Source organism: Cervus elaphus, chromosome 21, assembly GCF_910594005.1.
Source record: "Cervus elaphus chromosome 21, mCerEla1.1, whole genome shotgun sequence".
NCBI lineage: Eukaryota > Metazoa > Chordata > Mammalia > Artiodactyla > Cervidae > Cervus > Cervus elaphus.
The window spans coordinates 62,066,366-62,091,504 of NC_057835.1; the positions used below are offsets into that span (position 1 = coordinate 62,066,366).

The following is a 25,139-nucleotide window of genomic DNA, read 5'->3' on the forward strand; positions in this document are numbered from 1 at the left end:
AGGAAATTGTTCAAAAATCTTGAACCATAACTCTTGGATCTTTGAAACGTCAATAATCCTCACTTTTCCCCTGCATCAGCACTCCTTTCTAGGGAAATATGGTGAATCTTAGAATCCAGTGAAACTATTCAAACTCTAAAATACTAAATTCTAATATCAATCTGATGACAATCATTAATTACTTCAGGTGTTTTATAATCTCACTTCCACTTTATTTGACCTCCATTTGACACTTTTCATTCCATGGACCTACCAATTTCTGTCAGAGTATAGTCCCTCTTTACTTTTCTTCCTTCCTTACCCATCTTAGACTCTATGATTGATCATCTGAACCATTTCTATAACAACAGATTCCCTTCTCTCCCAAATCTTCCAAATATTCATCAAAACCCTAAAATTGGTTCAATACCATAATGATTTTTCTACATTTAGGCAACTGGGTATTTCTTAAGCAAAGCATGCATTCATATAGGTTAGCACTTTGCAAATTCATAGTTTCTAAACATCTGCTGTGGTGGTATCATTAACAATCTTTCTACTTATATTTAATCAGTTCTTGTCAGTATTTACACAATGACTATTTAATAAACTTTCTCATTTTCAATTAAATATCATATTCAACCTTCAGGAATCCTCAGGAATTTGTCTCAAAAATAACCATATAATCTCAATTATAGCAACAACAGAATTGAGGTTATTAAATATAATTACCTACGACTAACATCCTTTAAAAATTTACTTAGTTCCAACTCTGTCATCTATTTCCCTCCTGTCTCAATGGTAAATAAGAACTTTTTACATTTAGAAACCCCATCTGTGTGGTTAGCCCCACCCACTGCTCTAAGACTTTTCTTCTAGTCATCCTTTCTTTTTCCCTGTTTTCAACCTATTCTTTTCTCCCCTAAAGGATTTTTTCCTCCAAGCCTATAGTAGGATGTATTTCTTACTTTGAAAGAAAGAAACCTAGTCTGATATCACATGCCTCTATCCAATATTTCTCCACACTCCTCTGAGGTGTTTATTATCTCCCAGTCACGCCTCAGGCCCTGCAATCTGCTTTTCTCCTCTCACCATCTTTCTGACATCACCTGAGTTGGAATCATCAATGACTTCTTCCCTGACAAATCTAATTGGCACTTTTCATATACCTTTACTTTCATTTATTTTTACTGTTGACATTATTTCTTCCTTCTTCAAATTATTTTTTTAAGCTCTATTCTTACTTTTCTATTCTTCCTTCACTATGTCCTTCAGAAGCTTCTCTTTCTCTGTCACTTTTTCATGGCAGAGGAAAACCCCTTGGCCTTCATTTGAAGGGTAGTATTTCTGGCTGATTTCACTTTCATTTTTGTAGCTACTTTCCACGAGTAGTAAACTTATTCCTAAATGATTATACACAGCCTAAACTTCTTCAGGGCTTCCCTGGTGGCTCAGAGGTTAAAGCATCTGCCAACAATGCAGAAGACCTGGGTTCGATCCCTGGGTTGGAAAGATCCCCTGGAGAAGGAAATGGCAACCCACTCCAGTATTCTTGCCTGGAGAATCCCATGGACAGAGGAGCCTGGTGGGCTACAGTCCACGGGGTCACAAAGAGTCGGACACGACTGAGCGACTTCACTTCACTTCAAACTTCTTTAAGCTTTAAAATTATTTAATTTACTTCTTGCTAGAAGCTTCCCCCAGCCTTCTCAATAATTCCAAAGCTGAACTTGTCTCTCACCTAAACTGATTCCTCTCCTCTAACAATTCCCCCATCTCTGTTAAGGTTCCACATGCACCCAGTTACTCAGCCAATAAAACTGGAATGTTTCTTGACTCTTGGCTTCCCCTCAACATCCAAATCTGATTATTTACCAGGTAATATTGAATTTAATTGATTAACTCTCATCATCTATCTCTGGATCCACTACCTTACTTAGTTCAGACCCTCGAAGAGCTTCTGTTGTCCTGCTGCTGCTGCTGCTAAGTCACTTCAGTCGTGTCCGACTCTGTGCGACCCCATAGACGGCAGCCCACCAGGCTCCGCCGTCCCTGGGATTCTCCAGCCAAGAACACTGGAGTGGGTTGCCATTTCCTCCTAGACCAAGGCAAATACCTCAGTATGTATTTTTCTTTTTCATACACTTTTCTCTCATCAACCATCCCCATAGTCTCTAGAGTGAATAAATGTACTACAGCCATCCTGAAACTAAAACTCTTCAAAGTACCTCTATCACACACAGTCTTAGATTTAAGTTCCTGAACAGAGGCTACAAGGTTATTCATAATCGAGACTATCTCTATCATTACAGATTTATCCCTTGCTATTCCCTGCCTTGTGACGAACACTCCAACACACTAAAACACAGTGCTTATCACACCAGTAACTTTGCTTATGCATGCATGCTAAGTCGTTTCAGTTGTGTCCGACCCTTTGCAACTCCATGGACTGTAGCCCACCAGGTTCCTCTGTCCATGGGATTCTCCAGGCAAGAATACTGGAGTGGGTTTCCATGCCCTCCTCCAAGGGATCTTCCCGACCCAGGGATCGAATCCGTGTCTCTTTTGTCTCCTGCAATGGCAGGCGGGTTCTTTACCACTAGCGCCACCTGGGAAGCCCAACTTTGCTCATATATTTCTTTAAAATTCCACCAAGATCCTATCTTACTCTACCTAAATATTTCTAATTCTTCCTTTAAGATATAGTCCACCTGTCATCTCCTCCATCACATCTTTATGCAAAAGTTGCCATGTCCACCACCAATGTTAGTGACTCCTTAATATGCTATGTATAGCTTTGCATGTGTGCATGCTAAGTCACTTCAGTCGTGTCTGACACTGACTCTTTGTGACTCCATGGACCATAGCCCACTAGGTTCTTCTGTCCATGGGAGTCTCTAGGCAAGAAGACTGGAGTGCATTGCCATGCCCTCCTCCAGGTGATCTTCCCAGTCCAGGGATTGAATCTGCATCTCCCACATCTCCTACACTGGCAGGCAGGTTCTTTACCATTTTCACCACCTGGGAAGCCCCAAGTATAGCTTTAAGTAAAGATGAATACTCGGGGGGAAGTAAGATATGAGGATAGATTTTAAAATATAAAAGATACATTAACTGAAATAAAGGATATATCTTAGAGGGATATCAATAAAAGGTAACATGATATCCATTCCAAATATGTTTGTTTAAATTTTGAATGTGTGTTTTTTTTTTTTTTTTTTGGCAACGTGCTGGACCTCAGTTTCGATGTGTTTTAAACTACGCAATGATCAAAGATAATTTTGCCCTGGTCAGTGCAACTTGTCCAGAGGAAAAAAAGTCTTGATCCCTAATATTAGTTAAATATTTGTTTCCTGAAGTAATATAAAAGAAGTTTAGCAAACATTAAGCTTCTATTCATCTGTTCCAAAGAGACAGCATACATATTTTATTTTACAAATGTGAAGTAAAGAGGCCAATGGTTCTGATTCGTCACATATTGAGGATGCCATGTTTAGTTAACTACTATACATATATTCCATTCAGAAAATTCCAGATTTTATACAGCCAAACTATGGTCCACTTGGAACTATTAACACATATTTATTCACAGAAGGGGAATTCCCAGACCATGACAGTAAATGCCACCTTGAAATACAGACTGGGAAACTGAATGATTAGAAAGTTGGTGCCAATTTCTTTTTATTCTTTTCACAATCCTCAATAAAGAGGTCACTTTTCCTTGGAATGTTCAGTCATTGTTTTTCTCCAGTAGGTAATTAGAGAGAAGTTGGATAATTTAGATCAAAAACCATTTGGCAAGAGAAAACGATTGCTCCAGACTTGGACTTCGTCAAAAATGTAAAAGAAGAACAATGAAGCAAGGGAACTGAACTGACGATGTTTCCAAGAATGGATTCAACCCCCAGATATGTAAGTAAAGTGGAGGCAAATTGGGAAAGGTAAAGGGGTAAACACAGTGGATAAACAAATCAGTGAGTTAAAAGTAACTCAATGAAAGAATAAGAAAGAACCATGTGTAGTTATTGTCCAAGAATGAAGCATTTGTAATAACTATAAATGGAAAGTAATCTTTAAAAATTATATAAAAAATGAAATTTTTTAAAAAAAATTTCAAAGGTAGAACAGTTTCAAGTGATGATAATATTCAGAGCATGGCCAGGGGAGTGAGTAACTAAAGCAGAACTGAGGGTAAAGCTCACTACCTCCAATCTGAGATGGTTAAGGAAGTGAGTGGGTACTAAACAGACCATTCGGGTGAATGCCAACATTGACAGGAGAAGGAAATGGCAACCTACTCCAGTATTCTTGCCTGGAGAATCCCAAGGACAGAGAAGCCTGGTGGACTACAGTCCATGGGGTCGAGAAGAGTTGGACATGACAGCACACACACACACAACATCATTCAGGTACATGGCAGGAATCATGATAAAGAGAAAGACTAAAGCCACATGCTAAAATCCTCGGTAAATAAAATAGTATATCCAAGAAGTTAACAGATGATATCAACATGTAAGGAAAATGCATGGCTGTTCAGCTGCAATATGTACAAAGGTACAGGGTTTAAACAAGATGAATTAAACATTATGGTAATAAATAAAGGAAAAGGGATAGCTGACTAGATGAGCTTTTGTATCTTCAATAATCCCTAGAATTTCATAGTGGACTGAAGTGGGAGTCAGAAGAACTAAGTAACTCAGAAAGTTAGCAGAGAGAAATAAATGATTAAAGTCACTTAAAAAAACAACAAATGAAATTAACAAGGAAACACAAACCTTAAATGACACAATGGACCAGCTAGACCTAATTGATATCTATAGGACATTTCACCCCAAAACAATCAACTTCACCTTTTTCTCAGGTGCACACGGAACCTTCTCCAGAATAGATCACATCCTGGGCCATAAATCTGGTCTTGGAAAATTCAAAAAAATTGAAATCATTCCAGTCATCTTTTCTGACCACAGTGCAGTAAGATTAGATCTCAATTACAGGAAAAAAATTGTTAAAAATTCAAACATATGGAGGCTAAATAACACGCTTCTGAATAACCAACAAATCATAGAAGAAATCAAAAAAGAAATCAAAATATGTATAGAAATGAATGAAAATGAAAACACAACAACCCAAAACCTATGGGACACTGTAAAAGCAGTGCTAAGGGGAAGGTTCATAGCATTACAGGCTTACATCAAGAAACAAGAAAAAAACCAAATAAATAACCTAACTCTACACCTAAAGCAACTAGAGAAGGAAGAAATGAAGAACCCCAGGGTTAGCAGAAGGAAAGAAATCTTAAAAATCAGGGCAGAAATAAATGCAAAAGAAACTAAAGAGACCATAGCAAAAATCAACAAAGCTAAAAGCTGGTTTTTTGAAAAAATAAACAAAATTGACAAGCCATTAGCAAGACTCATTAAGAAACAAAGAGAGAAGAACCAAATTAACAAAATTAGAAATGAAAATGGAGAGATCACAACAGACAACACTGAAATACAAAGGATCATAAGAGACTACTACCAGCAGCTCTATGCCAATAAAATGGACAACTTGGATGAAATGGACAAATTCTTAGAAAAGTATAACTTTCCAAAACTGAACCAGGAAGAAATAGAAGATCTTAACAGACCCATCACAAGCAAGGAAATCGAAACTGTAATCAAAAATCTTCCAGCAAACAAAAGCCCAGGACCAGATGGCTTCACAGCTGAATTCTACCAAAAATTTAGAGAAGAGCTAACACCTATCTTACTCAAACTCTTCCAGAAAATTGCAGATGAAGGTAAGCTTCCAAACTCATTCTATGAGGCCACCATCACCCTAATTCCAAACCCAGACAAAGATGCCACAAAAAAAGAAAACTACAGGCCAATATCACTGATGAACATAGATGCAAAAATACTTAACAAAATTCTAGCAAACAGAATCCAACAACATATTAAAAAAATCATACACCATGACCAAGTGGGCTTTATCCCAGGAATGCAAGGATTCTTTAATATCTGCAAATCAATCAATGTAATACACCACATTAACAAATTGAAAGATAAAAACCATATGATTATCTCAATAGATGCAGAGAAAGCCTTTGACAAAATTCAACACTCATTTATGATTAAAACTCTCCAGAAAGCAGGAATAGAAGGAACATACCTCAACATAATAAAAGCTATATATGACAAACCCACAGCAAGCATCACCCTCAATGGTGAAAAATTGAAAGCATTTCCCCTGAAATCAGGAACAAGACAAGGGTGCCCACTCTCACCACTACTATTCAACATAGTGTTGGAAGTTTTGGCCACAGCAATCAGAGCAGAAAAAGAAGTAAAAGGAATCCAGATAGGAAAAGAAGAAGTGAAACTCTCGCTGTTTGCAGATGACATGATCCTCCACATAGAAAACCCTAAAGACTACCAGAAAATCACTAGAGCTAATCAATGAATATAGTAAAGTTGCAGGATATAAAATTAACACACAGAAATCCCTTGCATTCCTATATACTAACAATGAAAAAACAGAAAGAGAAATTAAAGAAACAATACCATTCACCATTGCAACAAAAAGAATAAAATACTTAGGAGTATATCTACCTAAAGAAACAAAAGACCTATACATAGAAAACTATAAAACACGGATGAAAGAAATCAAAGAGGACACAAACAGATGGAGAAACATACCGTGTTCATGGATTGGAAGAATCAATATTGTCAAAATGGCTATTCTAACCAAAGCAGTCTATAGATTCAATGCAATCCCTATCAAGCTACCAACGGTATTTTTCACAGAACTAGAACACATAATTTCACAATTTGTATGGAAATACAAAAAACCTCGAATAGCCAAAGTAATCTTGAGAAAGAAGAATGGAACTGGAGGAATCAACCTGCCTGACTTCAGACTCTACTACAAAGCCACAGTCATCAAGACAGTATGGTACTGGCACAAAGACAGAAATATAGATCAATGGAACAGAATAGAAAGCCCAGAGATAAATCCACGAACCTATGGACACCTTATCTTTGACAAAGGAGGCAAGGATATACAATGGAAAAAAGACAACCTCTTTAACAAGTGGTGCTGGGAAAACTGGTCAACCACTTGTAAAAGATCATGAAACTAGAACACTTTCTAACACCATACACAAAAATAAACTCAAAATGGATTAAAGATCTAAATGTAAGGCCAGAAACTATAAAACTCCTAGAGGAGAACATAGGCAAAACACTCTCCGACATAAATCACAGCAAGATCCTCTATGACCCACCTCCCAGAATATTGGAAATAAAAGCAAAAATAAACAAATGGGACCTAATGAAACTTAAAAGCTTTTGCACTACAAAGGAAACTATAAGTAAGGTGAAAAGACAGCCGTCAGATTGGGAGAAAATAATAGCAAATGAAGAAACAGACAAAGGATTAATCTCAAAAATATACAAGCAACTCCTGCAGCTCAATTCCAGAAAAATAAATGACCCAATCAAAAAATGGGCCAAAGAACTAAACAGACATTTCTCCAAAGACGACATACAGATGACTAACAAACACATGAAAAGATGCTCAACATCACTCATTATTAGAGAAATGCAAATCAAAACCACAATGAGGTGCCATTACACGCCAGTCAGGATGGCTGCTATCCAAAAGTCTACAAGCAATAAATGCTGGAGAGGGTGTGGAGAAAAGGGAACCCTCTTACACTGTTGGTGGGAATGCAAACTAGTACAGCCGCTATGGAAAAGTGTGGAGATTTCTTTAAAAACTGGAAATAGAACTGCCATATGACCCAGCAATCCCACTTCTGGGCATACACACTGAGGAAACCAGATCTGAAAGAGACACGTGCACCCCAATGTTCATCGCAGCACTGTTTATAATAGCCAGGACATGGAAGCAACCTAGATGCCCATCAGCAGATGAATGGATAAGAAGCTGTGGTACATATACACCATGGAATATTACTCAGCCGTTAAAAAGAATTCATTTGAATCAGTTCTAATGAGATGGATGAAACTGGAGCCCCTTATACAGAGTGAAGTAAGCCAGAAAGATAAAGAACATTACAGCATACTAACACATATATATGGAATTTAGAAAGATGGTAATGATAACCCTATACGCAAAACAGAAAAAGAGACACAGAAGTACAGAACAGACTCTTGAACTCTGTGGGAGAATGTGAGGGTGGGATATTTCAAAAGAACAGCATGTATACTATCTATGGTGAAACAGATCACCAGCCCAGGTGGGATGCATGAGACAAGTGCTCCGGCCTGGTGCACTGGGAAGACCCAGAGGAATCGGGTGGAGAGCGAGGTGGGAGGGGGGATCGGGATGGGGAATACGTGTAAATCTATGGCTGATTCATATCAATGTATGACAAAATAAATAAATAAATAAATAATAAAAATAAAAATAAAAATAATTAAAAAACAACAAATGAAGGAAATGTTAAGCTGAAAATTCAATACAGTATTTACTGTTTCTGTGGAATACAATACAAATGCAATAGGCAAGAAGCCTAGAGGTAGATGAAGGAATATTAGCTGTATATTCTGGTTCTTGGTATGGGTAGTAGATTCCTAAATGTTTATTTTACTACTATGCTTTGAAACACGCAGATATGCTTTTGTATGAATCAAACTAATAATAGTAAAAGATAATATTATTGAAAGCAACTAAAGAACTACATTCTTACAATATCTATCCAATTTTTCCAAAGTAAGTATACACTAGACTCACAACTTTGAATCATTTAAGTGACGGCAAATCTTAGAGTAAGTTATTTGATAATTTGTTTTCTAAAACTGATTTTCGTAACTGTGTTTTCCTTTAATATAAACATCAGTGATATTGTGTGCCCTGACTACAAACTAAATTATGGCACAAAAGACAATTCAGAAATCTCTTTCAAAATAGGCCAGCTAGGCTGAGGTTGAGAAACTGAGCAAGAATGTGAAACTGATAATCAACCTAGAGCTGTTCAAGGACTGGCTCTATCTATGTTGGTTCACTGAAAGAACAAATAATAAGAAGCAATTTACTTATTGATAACTAAGAAAAATATAGGGCATAAAAAACTAATGTGATGCATGATTTTAATTTATATTTAAGTGGAAAGATACCAGCACAAGAATTCTATAGTCAATAATATCTCATTCATGCCACCCACCTTAAAAAAGGTCTTACCCAATTATAAGGATAGGTATATAACTATTTTTCACATTTTTGTAAGATACATGTATAATCATTGTAACCAAAAAAACAGTCTGAAAGTAATATACAGCAATAATAAAGATGACAAACACTAACAATAAAAAAAATGAAAATTATTTAGTATCAAAGCAAAATAATAGAAAAAGAGACTGAGAAAAGTAAAAGAAAATAAAACATAGCAATAACCACTACCGTATAGTAAACTGAACGCACTAAATTTCAGATACACGTACAGAAAGACATCACAAAACTTGAATTATTAGGAATTTATTGTTGATACTATCTCTTATGTTTCCTTGTATATTTGTCTAAATGAATTCAATCTTAGATATTTACCCACTAGTTTCGATTATTTTTTTCTAAGCTCTTTAATTATCAACTCTCAGTTAACTAAACTAATAGGATAAAAGTGGTCACAAAGAACCCAAATCACTCTGAAACTATAGTCAGAGTGAGTACAGCACATTAATTCCCTATCTGTATAGCTGAACCCACAACCACATTATCATTGCTGTTCTTTTCTCTGCCTACAGGGCCTCAAAATGTCACTGAACTGGCTCAAATCCCTACAGCTACGTTTAGACTTGAGAAACTGCAAGCTCCAGAGACCTTCTTTCCCTGCTAAATATCCTTCTAGGAATAACTAGAGAGGTAATCCTCCTTTCTGTTAAATGCCAGGTAATTTATATTTCTCTTCAATACCAAGGAGAATGGTGGTAGAGTAAAAATGAACAAGGATTTTCCCACAAACCCAGTATTCTCCAGGGATCCAGACTCATCTACTATAGCCAATGAGTAGATCACAGCCACCCTTGATAAAGTAACCATAAACCTGAGTTCAGCCTCATAAACCTCTGTCCAATCTAAGCACTTTTCAAAGGCTGATTTGGAGGGAGGTAGAGTGGGTTTTTAGGATATGTACCACAATCAACTAGTGCTGTCTGAATGTCTATTCATGAACTCTCCAGAGGAAGAAGAGCTGTCAACTGTATTAATTTTTTAAAATACTGTTATTCTACTTTTCCATGTAATGATTCAAAAGTAATTTCTGGTGAATTACATGTTTAGAATCATCACAGAGATGATCCCAGCCCATCAGGGGGAAGTTATATTTTTGACATTCTAATACAATAAATTGTTTATATATGCTTTATTTTCTACTTTTTTACAAGGATAATATTTCTATATTTCATCAGTATCCACAAACGTATATATATAAAAAAATAGAAGTGAGTTAATATCAACAGACAGGCACATGCAATTCTACGAACATACTCAATTGTAAGAAAAAAATACCTGCCATCCCTGTGATGATGTTCAATGCTCTGACTGTATCTGGAGCGAGGTAGAGTAAGAAAATGACTGCAAGCATGGCAGAAACAAGAATACAAATGAGACTCAGGAAAGAAATGAAGACGGTATAGTTTAATTTTTAAAAGTGAGATTCAAAAAAGATAAGCAGAGAGCAAGCAAAGCAAATGAAAATTGTTACTGAAAGTTTGCTCCTTCTTCCCAATGTCCATTGTGATACGGCAGTGCTAAAGGTTAAAATAGTCTAAATAGTCTAAAACAAAACACAACAAAATGTAACAAATTGAGATTGAAACAAATAATATTTAAAAATAAAATCTTATCAATTATCACAAACATCTTCAGCACCATCTATAAAATGTATATAATACAGCTGCTTCCTCATTTTTGGGGAGGAAAGGTAGGAAAAGAAAAATAATAAAGTAACCAGAAAGTTTGAGAAGAAAATATTAAAAGAGATAACTTCTAATACTTATCACACTTAGGGGATTTCATAAGGCAATTATTTTTTTTACAATCATTACTAATTAAAAGTAACTAAAAGAGTTTATAAAATTTCATTTAGTAGGGAACAAATTGAATACTTTGTTTGAATATTGTTTTATTTTGATATTACTTTATTTTGAATATTAATTATTTGAAATTAACTTTATTTGAATATTAATTTTATTTTTTAAATGTATTGGATGCTATTCCATTTTCCAGTCACTATTTATTACATGTTTTGATTCTGCTGCACTTCATGCCTCATGACTTACCACAAGCCATCAAAGTAGTACATTTTCATTTTTACCCCTCCGTAGCTGATTCTCTTATTTCCATAGCACTAATATAATTAAAAAAATTTTTTTAACCTTCCATGTCAAAACACTTAATTTTGGCAGATTATCATTATGCTTCAGTAAAAAATGGAAGCCCACCTTGATCTCTCTCAACATCTCTAAAGAGGACATATACATTTGTATCTTCACTTGTCCTATTCTTCTCCAACAAAGGAAGAAATTCCTCTACTTGTAATCCTGCTTCCCATATGGCCTTGCTTCATTCATTTTCGTCTCATGCCTTCCCTTCCACAATCAAATTTAATTCTCAAAATAAAACTTCAGTAACTTTGCTTTCCTCTCTCTGTCTTTTTCATCATAAAACATCTTTTAGATGTATCTACAATTCTTGCCATCACTTTCTCACTTTTCAGTCATGCTTAAAGTTTACTGTAATTTGACTTCTGCCTCTACTATTCTCTTCAAGGTATTCTGTGAGTTTTATCTGTGAAATTCTAAAAAATCTTTTAGTTTCTTCTTGATCTTCATTATGCTCCATTTATCTACGGCTTTAGACACTGATTTTCAACCTCTATTTCTTGACACTCTCTTGGGTTTTGAAACACTGTTCTCTCAGGCTCTTACAAAGTTGTGTGTGAGCTCAGTCATGTCCAACTCTCTGCTACCCTATGGACTGTAGCCCACCAGGCTGCTCTGTCCATGGAACTTTCCAGGCAAGAATACTGGAGTGGGTTGCCATTTCCTCTTCCAGGGGATCTTCCCAACCCAGGGATCAAACCCTTGTCTCTTGAGTCTCTTCCACTGGCAGGTGGATTCTTTAACAGTGTCTATTAACACTTAACTATGTGCCACATACTCCGTTGAAGTTTTGTCTATGTCTCACTTACTGCTCATAACAACCCTTCGAGATGGGGTCTAGTATTCCCACAGACAGAGAAAACTCGTTGTGAGTGCTTGCACACAGCGGTAAAGTAAGGAGCATAACTGGCTTTTAAACTCAGGGCTTCCTTCAGCCAAAATTCAGGCTCTTAACGTGTACACATTGGCCTGGCCTCCCGCCTACTAACTCTTTCTTTATCCATTTCACTTACTGATTCCCTTTCTTTTATTCCTCAGAGGCAGTGGTTTCCCAAGATTTTTCCTTGACTTTCTTCATACTCAAACACATTCTTTCTGGATAACACTATTTGTTTTTATAGTGTAAATTCTCGCTTTGGTTTAACCTTGATTTTTCTTTGGGTTTCACATTCCCAGCAGCTTCCTGAGATCTCCACATGGCTGCTTGAGTGTCATGTAAGCATTTCAGAAAAACACATGAGACATGTAGGACACTGGCCAATTTGAACAAATGGGGCTGCAATTTTAAGAGAGCTGGAGCAGTAACCTTCCAACGTTCTTTTTAAGCAGAAGACCATTTGATTTTTCAAACAAAATTTATGTCAAACCAATATTTAGGAATCCAATAAAATCAGAATGGCACTGTCTACAGAGGGAGTAAGAAGCCTAGATCCTGTCCATTTGGCTTTATCCTTGCCTACAACAGCAGTCCTTCCCGTATCTTTAGCATCTAGAACTCTATCATTTTAAAGGGCCTCCTAGTAGTTAATTACAATTCTTTTTAAAAAAAAAATTTTTAATTATAATTCTTTAATCCTCTTTGGAATTTAACATAATACTTCAGCTATTTGTTTTCTTGTAATCTCAGTTTCAACTGAGAATTTAAATATTTAATAAACCAAACTATAAAGTCTCAAAATTTAACTTATCCATTTTCCTTATTTTCTACATTCAATTGATTTATAACCATTGCTCATTCTAATGTCTAAATAACTCAGATTTATCCCTTGTTTTCCTTTTTCACTGCCATTATAAATCAGGCTTAACATGTCCAATGAAATAATCTCCTATTAAGTCTCCCTTCAGAACCCAACCCTCTCCCAATCCACCCTGCCTACAGAACTATATTTATAAATTATGATTCTGATCATGTACATTGCTCTAAATCCTTCAATTAATATCCATCTCAAAAAACAAGTACATATTCTTTAAATGGTAAATAAACTAATTTCTAAGCTATATTCAATCTTCATCTCCTATTACTTTTCTTTTCCCATACCATCACTTTTTATCTAGGTACAGCAGACTACCTAAGATTGTCTAAATATATTCCATACTTTCAGGACTTTCAGACTAAGTTCATGCTCAACACTCATGCTCAACACTCTGCCAAGAATGTCCTATCCAAAATTCCCTCTCTGTCTCCACTTCATTGCCTTTCAAAATTCTACTATTTTTTAAAGTCCAGCTTCTCTTAGAAGCTCTTTCCAATAGATGCAAGCAAGTAATTTCCTCTCCAACCTGTTCTAATACTATTATGCTTAGGCCTCATGGTCTTTCACATTTTATAACTAGTTACTATATTGTATAATTACTTGGTATAATCAATTGGATCACGTGCTTATCTAGAGCAGGATAATGCCTACTCTAAATCTTTGTGCAGAATGCCTAACCCACTCAATAAATACATTTTGAGTTGAACTCAAAAGTAAAGCAGAATTATGATCTTTTCATGTGGAACCTAGTGTTTAAAGAGAGCAGTCATTCATATAATCCCAGAAACACTCTAGAACTGTAAACAAAAGATTAAAAACCTATGCAGTATAAGAAATAAGGAAAACAGTATCAAAAAGAGATTTTTCTGGCTTTACAAAGAGTAGAAAGAATACCCAACAGTAGTGATGCTGGGATTTACTGCATTAAAAAGGAATAGACTCTCTCTGAAAATTACTTAAGGGTAACAAAAATGTGTAAATTCAAAGTTGTTAAAATATTCATATTCATAGAACATATATATATAATCACCCAACTTTTAACATTTTCCTTGAGAAGGCTTATAATTAATTTCATCTCTGTAAAGCCAAAGAAAAGACTATACAGGAATCATCATCATCATGCAACAGTTTGTTTTATTTCCCTTTTTGTGATGATGAATTTTATGTATCACCTTAACTGGCCAAGGGGTGCTCACCTTAAACATTATTTCTGGGAATGTATGTAAAGGTATCTCGGGATGAGATTCTCATTTGATTCAGTGGAATCAGTACATTGCCCACTCCAGTGTGGGTGGATATCAGGCGTGAGCCTGACATCTCATAGCTCTCTGGCCCTCTGACTGAGATTGATCAATATACCACTGGCTCACCCAGTTCTCAGGCCTTTGTACTCTGACTGAATTATACCACCATCTCACAAGTCTCCAGCGTGCAGACAGCAGATGGTAGACCTTTTCAGCTTGTATAATCACCTGAGCCAACTCCTCATAATAAATCTATCTATCACCTATCTATATATTTATCTATCTATTATCAGTTTCTCTCTATCCAGCCTAAAAATTTTGTTCCTCTGGAGAACAGGGACTATATACTTTTCCATAGACATGTTATACCTCTTAACCTAATCTGGTCATGATTCCCCTTGGACTAAAAGCACAAACATGCATCTGTGAATATTACAGAAATAAACCATACTATTTTAGTAAGTCCCCTAAAATTCACTAAGATACAGAGGTCATTTGCTACATCCACTTAAAGCAATTTAAAAACATTTTATTTATACTTCTCCATTAAAGCATGCTTACTTTTCTCCCCAAATTAATGGACAGTATAAAATCTATGCAATAAATACTGTCCTAAATATACGTGAGGAGTTAAAGTTATTTTAAATATTGCATTTAATCCAACTTATTTGAAATTTTTAAAAAATTGAGCAGAACTTTAACTCAGTGCAAAAGAATAAAACAGGAAACCAAAACACGGCTCAAATTTTTTTTTGGTCTAACCCCCTTTACTTCTTTAAAACAAAATTACATTTATTTATTTTTAATTGAAGGGTAATTGCTCTACAATATTGTGTTGGTTTCTGCCAAACACCAATATGAATCAACCACAGGTATACTATGTCCCCTCCCTTTTGAACCTCCCTCCCGCCCCTCTGGGGTGTTACAGAGCCCCAGATTGAGTTACCTGAGTCACACAGCAAATTTGCATTGGCTATATATTTTACATGTGGTAATGTGTATGTTTCCATGTTAAGCTCTTCATACATCCCACCCTCTCCTTCCTCCCACCACCCCCGTGTCCATAAATCTGTTCTCTGGGATTTACTGCATTTACTGCAGAGTCTCCACTGCTGCTCTGCAAATAGGTTAAACAGTAGGTCTTTCTAGATTCAATATATATGCATTGATATACAATATTTGTTTTTCTCTTTCTGACTTACTTCACTCTGTGTAATAGGCTCTAGGTTCAACCACCTCATTAGAACTAACTCAAATGTGTTCCTTTTTATGGCTGAGTAATATTCCATCGTATATATGTACCACAGCTTCTTTATCCATTCATCTGTCGATGGACATCTAGGTTACTTCCATGTTCTAGCTACTGTAAACAGTGCTGCAATGAATATTGGGGTACATGTGTCTTTTTCAATTTTGGTTTCCTCAGGGTATATGCCTAGGAGTGGGATTGCTGGGTCAATGCAGCAATTGCACTGGTTTTATTCCTTGTTTTTTAAGGAATCTCCGTACTGTCTTCCATAGTGGCTGCATCAATTTACATTACCCCTCAACAGTGCAAGAATGTTCCCTTTTCTCCACACTCTCTCCAGCATTTATTGCTTGTAGATTTTTTTGATGATGGCCATTCTGACTGGTGTGAGGTGATCTCTCATTGTAGTTTTGATTTGCATTTCTCTAGTAATGAGCGATGTTGAGCATCTTTTCATGTGTTTACTAGCTATCTGTTTGTCATCTTTGGAGAAATGTCTGTTTAGGTCTTTTGCCCACTTTTTGATTGGGTTGTTTGTTTTTCTGGTATTAAGTTGTATGAGCTGCTTGTATATTTTGGAAATTAATCCACTGTCATAAAATGTGACTAAATTTTAAAAAAAGATTAAAAAAGCAACTTACAGATTCTCAAATCCTGATAAAACATTTGACTATTCAAAGAACTAAAAAAGATTACTCATCTAATTTCCTGACACACTTAGATTCTTACTAAGAAATTTAATTTTTGAAGATAAAACAAAATTATATTTATAATGAATTATCCTTCCATTGTATTTCATTAGCCTGAATGTTCCCTTTTCAGTTCAGTTCAGTTCAGTTCGGTCGCTCAGTCATGTCCGATGCTTTGCAACTATCCAGAAAGAAAAACACCAATACAGTATACTAACCCATGGTCCCTTTTAGGAACTACCAGATACACAAAAAGGACTGTAAAAAAGAGGAGATAAAAATCTCACTCTTAAGCAATCTGCAGATTTTGAAAGCTAAATTTCCAACAATCTGAATTTAATACCAAACTTTCCACTCTGTCTTTGACATTGTTACTGTTTTGATACTTTATAGTTCTTAAAATACACTATGATTTAAAAAGTAAAAATATAATCCTGAAATATAATAAATAAAAAGTTGCATTAATTTATAGGATGAGTTTTCTTTTTCATTTACTTTCTCTATGTTTTCAAACTTTCAGAGATGTATTTCTCTCATAGCTGATAACTGAAATGGTTTGGTAATTTCTGGTAGCTGACAGCCTGTTAAAGAATAGAGAAATAGCATGTGTTTGAAGCATTTCAGAAATTCATATAATAGGGCAAATATGCCCTATTCTATAAAATATTATCAAATATAAATGCATTAATTGAATGAAGAGAAGAAAAAAGTTTATGAAGTAATATATCTTCTGCCAGTATTATTTTCTTCCTTATTATGCTGAAAGTATACTCTATGGAATTAAATCCAACCAATATATTTCAGTCTCTACGATAGACATAAAAAATGTGTACTATAAAATATCTATGACAAATTATAGAAATAGCATCTAGTACTCTATACTTATTCTAGTAGTAAATTAACTCCTATAAAAAAAATAAGCTCTTGAAATGATTTCTAATACTAAAGTCACATAGTTTGCTCCAGAAAATGATGTTCCTAGTTGTAGTAGTTACCAGGATTTACCAGAAAAATAATGATACAAAAAGGTAGGAGGAATGAAGAGAAGACGACTATTACATTAATCATTTTTATTTAATATCGCTGTATAGAAGTTTCTGAATTACTTGTAATAAACCTTCTTTCTTTTCAAAATAGAAAAGGAATATGACTAGTACTAATAAAATAAGATATGCAGAGAAATAAAGATCCAATCAAAATTCTATCTATAATTCTTCTTATATTATCTATAAGAAAAGGATATCTCTTTCTTACACCACTTAAGTTTAAACAAGTGTGTGTGTGCATGCTTAAGTTGCATCAGTCGTGTCTGACTCTGTGATGCTAGAGACTGTGGTCCAACAGGCTCCCCTGTCCATGGGGTTCTCCAGGCAAGAATACTGGAGTGGGTTGCCATATCTCCTTCAGGGGATCTTCCTAATGCAGGGATCGAACGTGTCTCTTATGTCTCCTGCATTAGCAGGCAGGTTCTCTACTACTAGCACCACCTGGGAAGCCCAACCAGGTACTATAAATTAATGTCATATAGTATCACTTATTGGGGCTTCCCTGGTGTCTCAGACAATAAAGAATCCACCCACAATGCGGGAGACTGGGGTTCGATCCTTGGGTCAGGAATATCCCATGGAGAAGGGAATGGCTACCAATACCATATTCTAGCCTGGAGAATCTCATGGACAGAGGAGCCTGGCAAGCCACAGTCCATGGGGTTGTATTATTTATCACTCAACATGGCTGATATAAAAGCCATTATCTTTTTTTTTTTAAGCTATTATCTTTATTCACAATTTTCTAGTATGTCCCCTAGTCCTTCATCCTTCTTACTGGGTCTTTCTGATAGTATATGTATATTCTGCCTCTGTATCTTTTGTTGTTGCCTAAATAAACATGCTCATTTTTCAAGGTCCAAAACATATCCTACATCCTCTACAAGCCACTTCAAAAAAACAACTGAATTGACTTGACTTCTCTTTTCTCTGCCTAATTGATGAGCACATTAAAATGTAAATTATTTATAAGCTAAAAGATTCTTTTAAAATGTTAAGAGGTACTTTTTTTGAGTACATACCATTCAATTGGTAGCACTGTTTCACTTAATCTACCCAACAACCCTATAAAGTTGGTATTAATATTCTAATTTTATAGATAAGGAAATCAAATCAAAGATACACAGCGATCAGTTGTTAAAAAATCTAAATTCAAGCCCAATTGCCATTTGGTTCCAAATCCCATGAAAAAGAATACATATCATGAAATATTCTAGTCCAGTGTGTCAACTCTTACTGAAAAGCAAGATTAATGCACTACTCAAAATAACTAAATTTTACTTATCATCTCAAAGGAAATTCTTTTTTAGGCTTTTAAATCAACAGTATTATTTATCAACTCTATAAAATGCAGTTCATGAAAATTCACTATAGGAGGAGTATCCTTACCATCTATTATAAATAGTACATAAAAATAACAATGCCTTCATGCCTTCATATGCATTCTATTATTTAAAATCTTTTAGAATATTAGGATAAAACAGAAATTAAGAACCCATTGTTTAATAATGTGATAGACTATTTACATGGATAATACTGTGCTTTTCATTTTTTATTCCTCATGTAATGAATGATTGCAAAAATACTCAAAATTAACATAGAAATGGTTTTATAGGCCTATTTAAATGAAATTCTATTTTATTTATTTCTAAAAGGATTTAAAACAGCTCACAATGAAGAGCAATTATGATTTGATAATGTAAAAGACTAAAACAGTAATGAAATCATGTGGATCAATTTCCCCACAAAATCTCTGAATTACTTGAATGTTTTTGCTAAATTAAAAGATTCATAATGTTATAAAGTAAACAAAAAATATGACATTTCAATTATGACTAATTCAAATATTAACTATTACCAGGGGTTGAATAGCACTTTTCAGGCAATTAATCTTAGGGCTCTTTGTCTCAAAATGTCAATAAATAGTATGTGCTTGTCATGACAGTGACTATTTTTGTTTATAATTCTGGAGGTCAATTTTATTCTGTTCTTCCCTGCAAGATTTAGACCAGACCATATTGCCTTCAGAGAACATATCTAGTTCATTTTACATAAACTTGGAGGATTTAAAGTCATTTCAGACTTTCCTCCCTCAACACCTGCTTAACATGCCTTCAATGAACAAGGAGTTTATGAATCACTACCTGAAAAAATTCAAGAAATTATCAATTTTAAAAAATTCTACTAAGTAATGAAAAACTCATTCATCCACCCTAATATGATGCGTTCCTAATCATTCTAATATAGTTACCTTTCACTATTATTGTACTTGATAAGTATCCATTTCTGCAGGTAACATGCCTATAATTACTTTAAAGACACAAACCCCTATGAAAAACTCAAATAAATGAAAAATAAATAAAACACTACACTAACTTTCATTTGACACTAAGATATCAATTTATTCACTTCCTATTTCTTCTTAGATCTCAGACACAAAAGCCAATAGTTGATTGACACTATTGAAGACTAAGATATTCCCTATATTTCTTTTGGAAAAGTGTACTCCAACACAGTGCCATAAGCATGAACTCAGTTAGATTTAGACAAAACAATTAAATGTATAAGTATTGACAAAAAAATTTCATATCAATTGAATCTCCACCCTTCCCTCCAGTGTTTTTACTAAAATTAGCTTAGGATGCATATAAAGAGATTTGTGAGTTCCCTTGTTATTTCATCATAATATTCTCTGAACAGTAAATTAAGCTTTCTATTCTAATCCTTATCTTAAACCCACTTGGTAGTTTTTGGGAAATACCATAGCATTTTTCATTTCATATATAATCAAATCATACACTAGAGGATTAATCAATTAGCTTGTTAAAAAAATTAGTAGTAATTAACGTTATGTACTGAAACATGCCTAAGTATATCACATTTAATAGAGAAGTCTTCCAAGCACAGCAGTCAAGAAGTATAATTCTTTAAGCTGTTTAAAAGGTTTACTGAAAGCCATGAGGAAAAACCTCTTCATGAATCAGTTTTTCTGTCTGTTTAAACAAACCAGACTTGTCTCAACATGACTAAAAAGTCATATTGATTTACCAGATGAATGTAAAAGACTTTAAATCTACTGTCTCATGAAAGTATTTTTCAATATAATAATTGGTTATGATAAAGTAAAAATAATAAAACATCCTGTTTTCCTTATGATCATCATTATAATTTCATGTGCAAGTTCACCAACTTAACTGGCTTGATTTAACAAAGTACCAAAACTGCAAGAGCAAAATGAATTGTTTTTCTTAGCAAACAAAAGGTTGTTTTTTGTTTAATTTTTTAAAATGATGTGACAGTCATAAGAATTAATGTAGATATTGTAAACGAAGCACATGGTTTCAAAAACTAAGATAAGAAATACCCAAGTTCAGGATGAAAACATTTTATGGTAATCTTTATAATCTTTATAATATGGTCTCACAGTATTTGATTAAATTTACCTGTCTCTATCTGGAGAATAATGGTCATCCATGACACGATGTCTGTCCATTCGGCTAACTGTATTATAATGTCCTGTAGCAGAGCGTGTCCCTCGAAGTCCCTGTTCCACATTTCGACTGAAATAGCAAGATCCATTAAATATCTTAATAAACCATAATCATATATTATACTAAAAAATAAGGTTTTTTAATAAAGACAGCAGAAAAAGACAAAAGATCACTGCAATGTCAACCTCAAGATTTTTGCTTTAACTAATTGCACTTCTAATTAAATGTATAAATTTCACGTGGAGATTGACAATAAAATTAGGAGATTGCTGCTCTAACAGAGGTGTGTGCCTGCTAAATTGCTTCAGTCCTTTCCAGCTCTTTGTGACTCCACGGACTGTAGCCCTCCAGGTTCCTCTGTCCATGGGATTTTCCAAGCAAAAATACTGGAATGGGTTGCCATTTCTTCCTCCAGGGGATCTTTCAGAGCCAGAGATGGAAGCCGGATCTCTTACCTCTCCTATGTCTCCTACACTGGTAGGCAGGTACCCCACTAGTGCCACGGAGGAAGCCATAACAGAGGTACGACATAAAATTAAGGTAATGTCAATGGGAATGAAGACAAGGATTATGAAACCTATTAATGGTTGACTCCCAGGTGTATCGGAGAAGGCAATGGCAACTCACTCCAGTACTCTTGCCTGGAAAATCCCATGGATGGAGGAGCCTAGTAGGCTGCCATCTATGGGGTCGCATAGAGTCGGACATGACTGAAGAGACTTAGCAGCAGCAGCTGCAGCCCAGGTGTATAGTAGTGATAATAAAATATGAAATATAGGAGGAAGTATAGATTTGTGTGAAGAAAATGAGTTCAGCATGTTGCTTATACACCATGTTGCTTATAGATGGCTTATTGGCCATCTTACTTTAGGGATAATAATTGTTTATATTTTTAATCTAAACTGATGTTTTTATAACCAATCAATGACTATTTTTTTAAGCTACCATTCTTGGTCTGGGTTGTTTACTAATCTTACAGGCTTCCCTCATAGCTCAGTCAGTAAAGAGTCTGCCTGCAATGCAGGAGACCTGGGTTCGACTTCTGGGTTGGGAAGATCCCCTGGAGGAGGGAATGGCAACCCCCTCCAGTATTCTTGCCTAGAGTATCCCATGTACAGAGGAGCCTGGCAGACTACAGTCTATGAGGTCCCAAGAGTTGGACATGACTGAGTGACTAAGCACATTCTTTCTCATGATGGAATAAACCTTTTACACAAGCTCCTGCTACTACAGACTTTCTGTTAAGTGCAGGTCAATCTAATTTTAAATCCATGCCTATTTTCTACTGGGGTGTTCAAATATTCATTCTTTGATAACTCAAGAATTCTTTTTTTTTTTTTATGAGGGAGGGCTTAATTTACTAAAACTACAAATTTAAAATCTTATTTTCTCTTGCACTTTAAATTTCAGATTACAGGTCTTATTATTCTACTGATAGGTCTACCACATTTAAACAGTTACTTTTCAGAATACTTTTAATAATTTTAGTCCCATTTACAAACTTACCTAAATCTTAAAATGTTTTAAACTATGTTTATAAATTTAATATATTAAATTTTCTCTTTAATTAATTGTCTAAATAAACATTTAAGTACTTAATATCCTTATAATTAAATAAGTTAAATTTATAAATATAATAAATCTTGTTCTCTTAGACAGTCTAATGCCATGTATAAAATTAAGATGACAACCTAAAATTCTAAGTCTAAATGTCTAAAACTAACTCAATAACTCATTTAAAATAAGTGTTCTAAGATTGTCAATCTAAGGGTTCAAATTGCCTTAAACATTGCAAGTATATAAAATGTGAAATTATGCACATATTTCCTGTTCAGAAACATTATTTCCTTGGTTCTTACTCTAGTAAGCCTTTCTATAACTTAACTGGATTGATTTGGAAATATTATTTCCATGGTTCTTACTCCAATAAGCATTTCTAACTTAACAGGATTGATCTAAGTTTTCCTTTAAATGTAAGACCTGGAATTGCAGATTTCCAAGCAATTCTTCCCACTGCTTATGCATTTCCTTTTAGTCTTCTCATGATTGTTCTTAATTGTATTGCTCCAACAAATGTTTATTCTTTCCTATTTCTTAAAATGTCAATATCATTCATGAGTACAATTAGTTGAGTCTAACTAGATCTGCTCAATATATATGAGACTGGAATTTGCATCTTCTTTATGACTATGAACTTATAATAAAATCATATTTGGGTCATCCAAAATTACAAAGTAGCCCATATTTCGTATTACTCTCATTATATAGACTACTGACTAGCACATATGTTTTTCCCTAAATAACTTTTTTCTATAAGAACCTATCTTTTAAAATTTCTAATAATATTTTAAGATAAATAGGCTTATAATATCATCCTATAAAATGTTATGCTGTCTTACCTCTGTGGAGGAGGGACACTGGGTGACCAAGATCTAGTCCTTCCTATAACATCTACTCGGTGCGGAGACCCTGATGGTGAACAGTGGTTTGATGACATTACTTGTTCTGGCACTGACAATGTTGAGCTTTGAAGATCTCGACCATTGTGTCGATAATCTAAAGGTAGAAATATTAAGATTACAGTTACCCACACACTAAGATTTTTAGTATTTTGTAATTTACTGAAAAACATAAAATGTTAGTGAAAGGCTTTAAATATAGTAAATGTAAAGCATAATGAATAAAGCACAATGCTAACATAAAATAATATTTTATAAACACTTAAACTGAGAAGGAATGACAAATATTCAAATATTTAGACAGCTACTACATTCACTTTTTTACACAGTTAGTAATCTGCAATAAAGGAATTAAGCTTATTCTAAAGGCATTTTCATCTCTTCATTGACCAGAAGAGCTTCAAATAGTTCTCAACAACTATAAATATTTAGAATAATAACCTGACAAAAAGTTCCTACTTTGTATAGTGCATGCATGTTCAGTTGCTTAAGTCGTGTCCAACTCTTTGCAACCCCATGTACTGTAGCCTGCCAAGCTCCTCTGTCTATGGGATTTTCCAGGCAAGAATGGTCAAGTTGGCTGAGTTGGTAAAGAATCTGCCTGTAAAGTAGTAGACCCAGGTTCGATCCCTGGTTCGGGAAGATACCCTGGAGAAGGAAATGGCAACCCACTCCAGTATGCTTGTCTGGAGAATTCCATGGACAGAGGAGCCAGGCAGGCTACAGTCCATGGGATTGCAAAGAGTCGGACATGACTGTGTGATTAACTTTCACTTTCAGGCAAGAATACTGGAGTGGGTTGCCATGCCTTCCTCCAGGTGATCTTCCCAAACCAGGGATCAAACCTGAGTCTCCTGTGTCTCCTGCATTGGCAAGTTGGTTCTTTACCCACTGAGCAACCTCGGAAGCCCAATGTCTATAGTCTATATAGATATTTCTTTAAGAAATAAACAATATTAGAAAGCATTCTGAATATCATTTGAAGTAAATATTTAAACTTGGATTCCAAGTATTTGAAGTTATCTCAAAAATTACACTTGATTTCAAAATAGCAACACAGAGGATATTATACAGCAGTATATTGTTCTTCAATGGATTATTGAATGAATCATCATATAGCAAAAAAATGAATACTACAGAGACAAGAAACAATGATGTTTTATGGTGGTTAAACAATAATGAGCCCAGGATAAACACTTTGTATTGTGTAGGCTTAAGAAATAATATTCTGCAATAGCAAAGATTATTCCAGAAAGTAGTAACCCAAATAATGAATGATTCCTAAAAAATTTTTTTTCAAAAGGTATATTCTTTAATAAATGGAAAAAAATAACATGATCATTTTTTTGTCATCCTGGAAGTAGAAAATAAAACAACTGAGATATGCCCCAAATGACATCAAGACAAAGAGCTTTAATGACCTGAAGAAGAATATTTTGGGTAAAAAAATCTGATGGGGCTAGATATTTAATAAAGAGAAGAAGTTGAAAAGTCAATCAATAAAATAACAGAATACAAGTAGGGGAAAATGCTAACAATCTCCAAGCAAGTTATGATGAGAAATATGACTTTACTAAGATTTAATTGAAAAATGACAAAACATGAAAAATATTTTTGCAGTCTTAGTGAATTAATATATTATTCACCTTAGTGCAAAAAATAAAGGCTAAAAGGATAGTATTGATTTTTTTAAATGTAGTAAACTGATAGCAAGCAAACTGACTCACACTCTATCAAAATTTGTCCAACAAAAATTACCAGTCACTGATGCCATTGTAGCATGTCTACATACAACAGAACATAAATATTTTGTTCATGATAAAATTGGATATGCTTATGAA

The 25,139-nt window shown here is 34.7% G+C and overlaps 1 protein-coding gene across 33 annotated transcripts in view; it reads right to left on the reverse strand.

The window, feature by feature from the left end:
* The window catches only part of RIMS2 (regulating synaptic membrane exocytosis 2), a 590,415-nt gene that overhangs the window by 205,132 nt on the left and 360,144 nt on the right, over positions 1-25,139 (reverse strand). For 18 of the 33 annotated variants that reach the window (XM_043880157.1, XM_043880154.1, XM_043880169.1 and 15 more), the window contains 2 exons: positions 23,239-23,395; positions 20,792-20,908 (listed from right to left, as the gene is read on the reverse strand). In XM_043880157.1, coding sequence (XP_043736092.1) covers positions 20,792-20,908; positions 23,239-23,395 — 274 coding nt within the window. Of the gene's footprint in view, positions 1-10,491; positions 10,558-20,791; positions 20,909-23,238; positions 23,396-25,139 lie in introns of all 33 variants that reach the window. The other 15 variants (XM_043880173.1, XM_043880167.1, XM_043880141.1 and 12 more) reach the window with 1 other exon arrangement.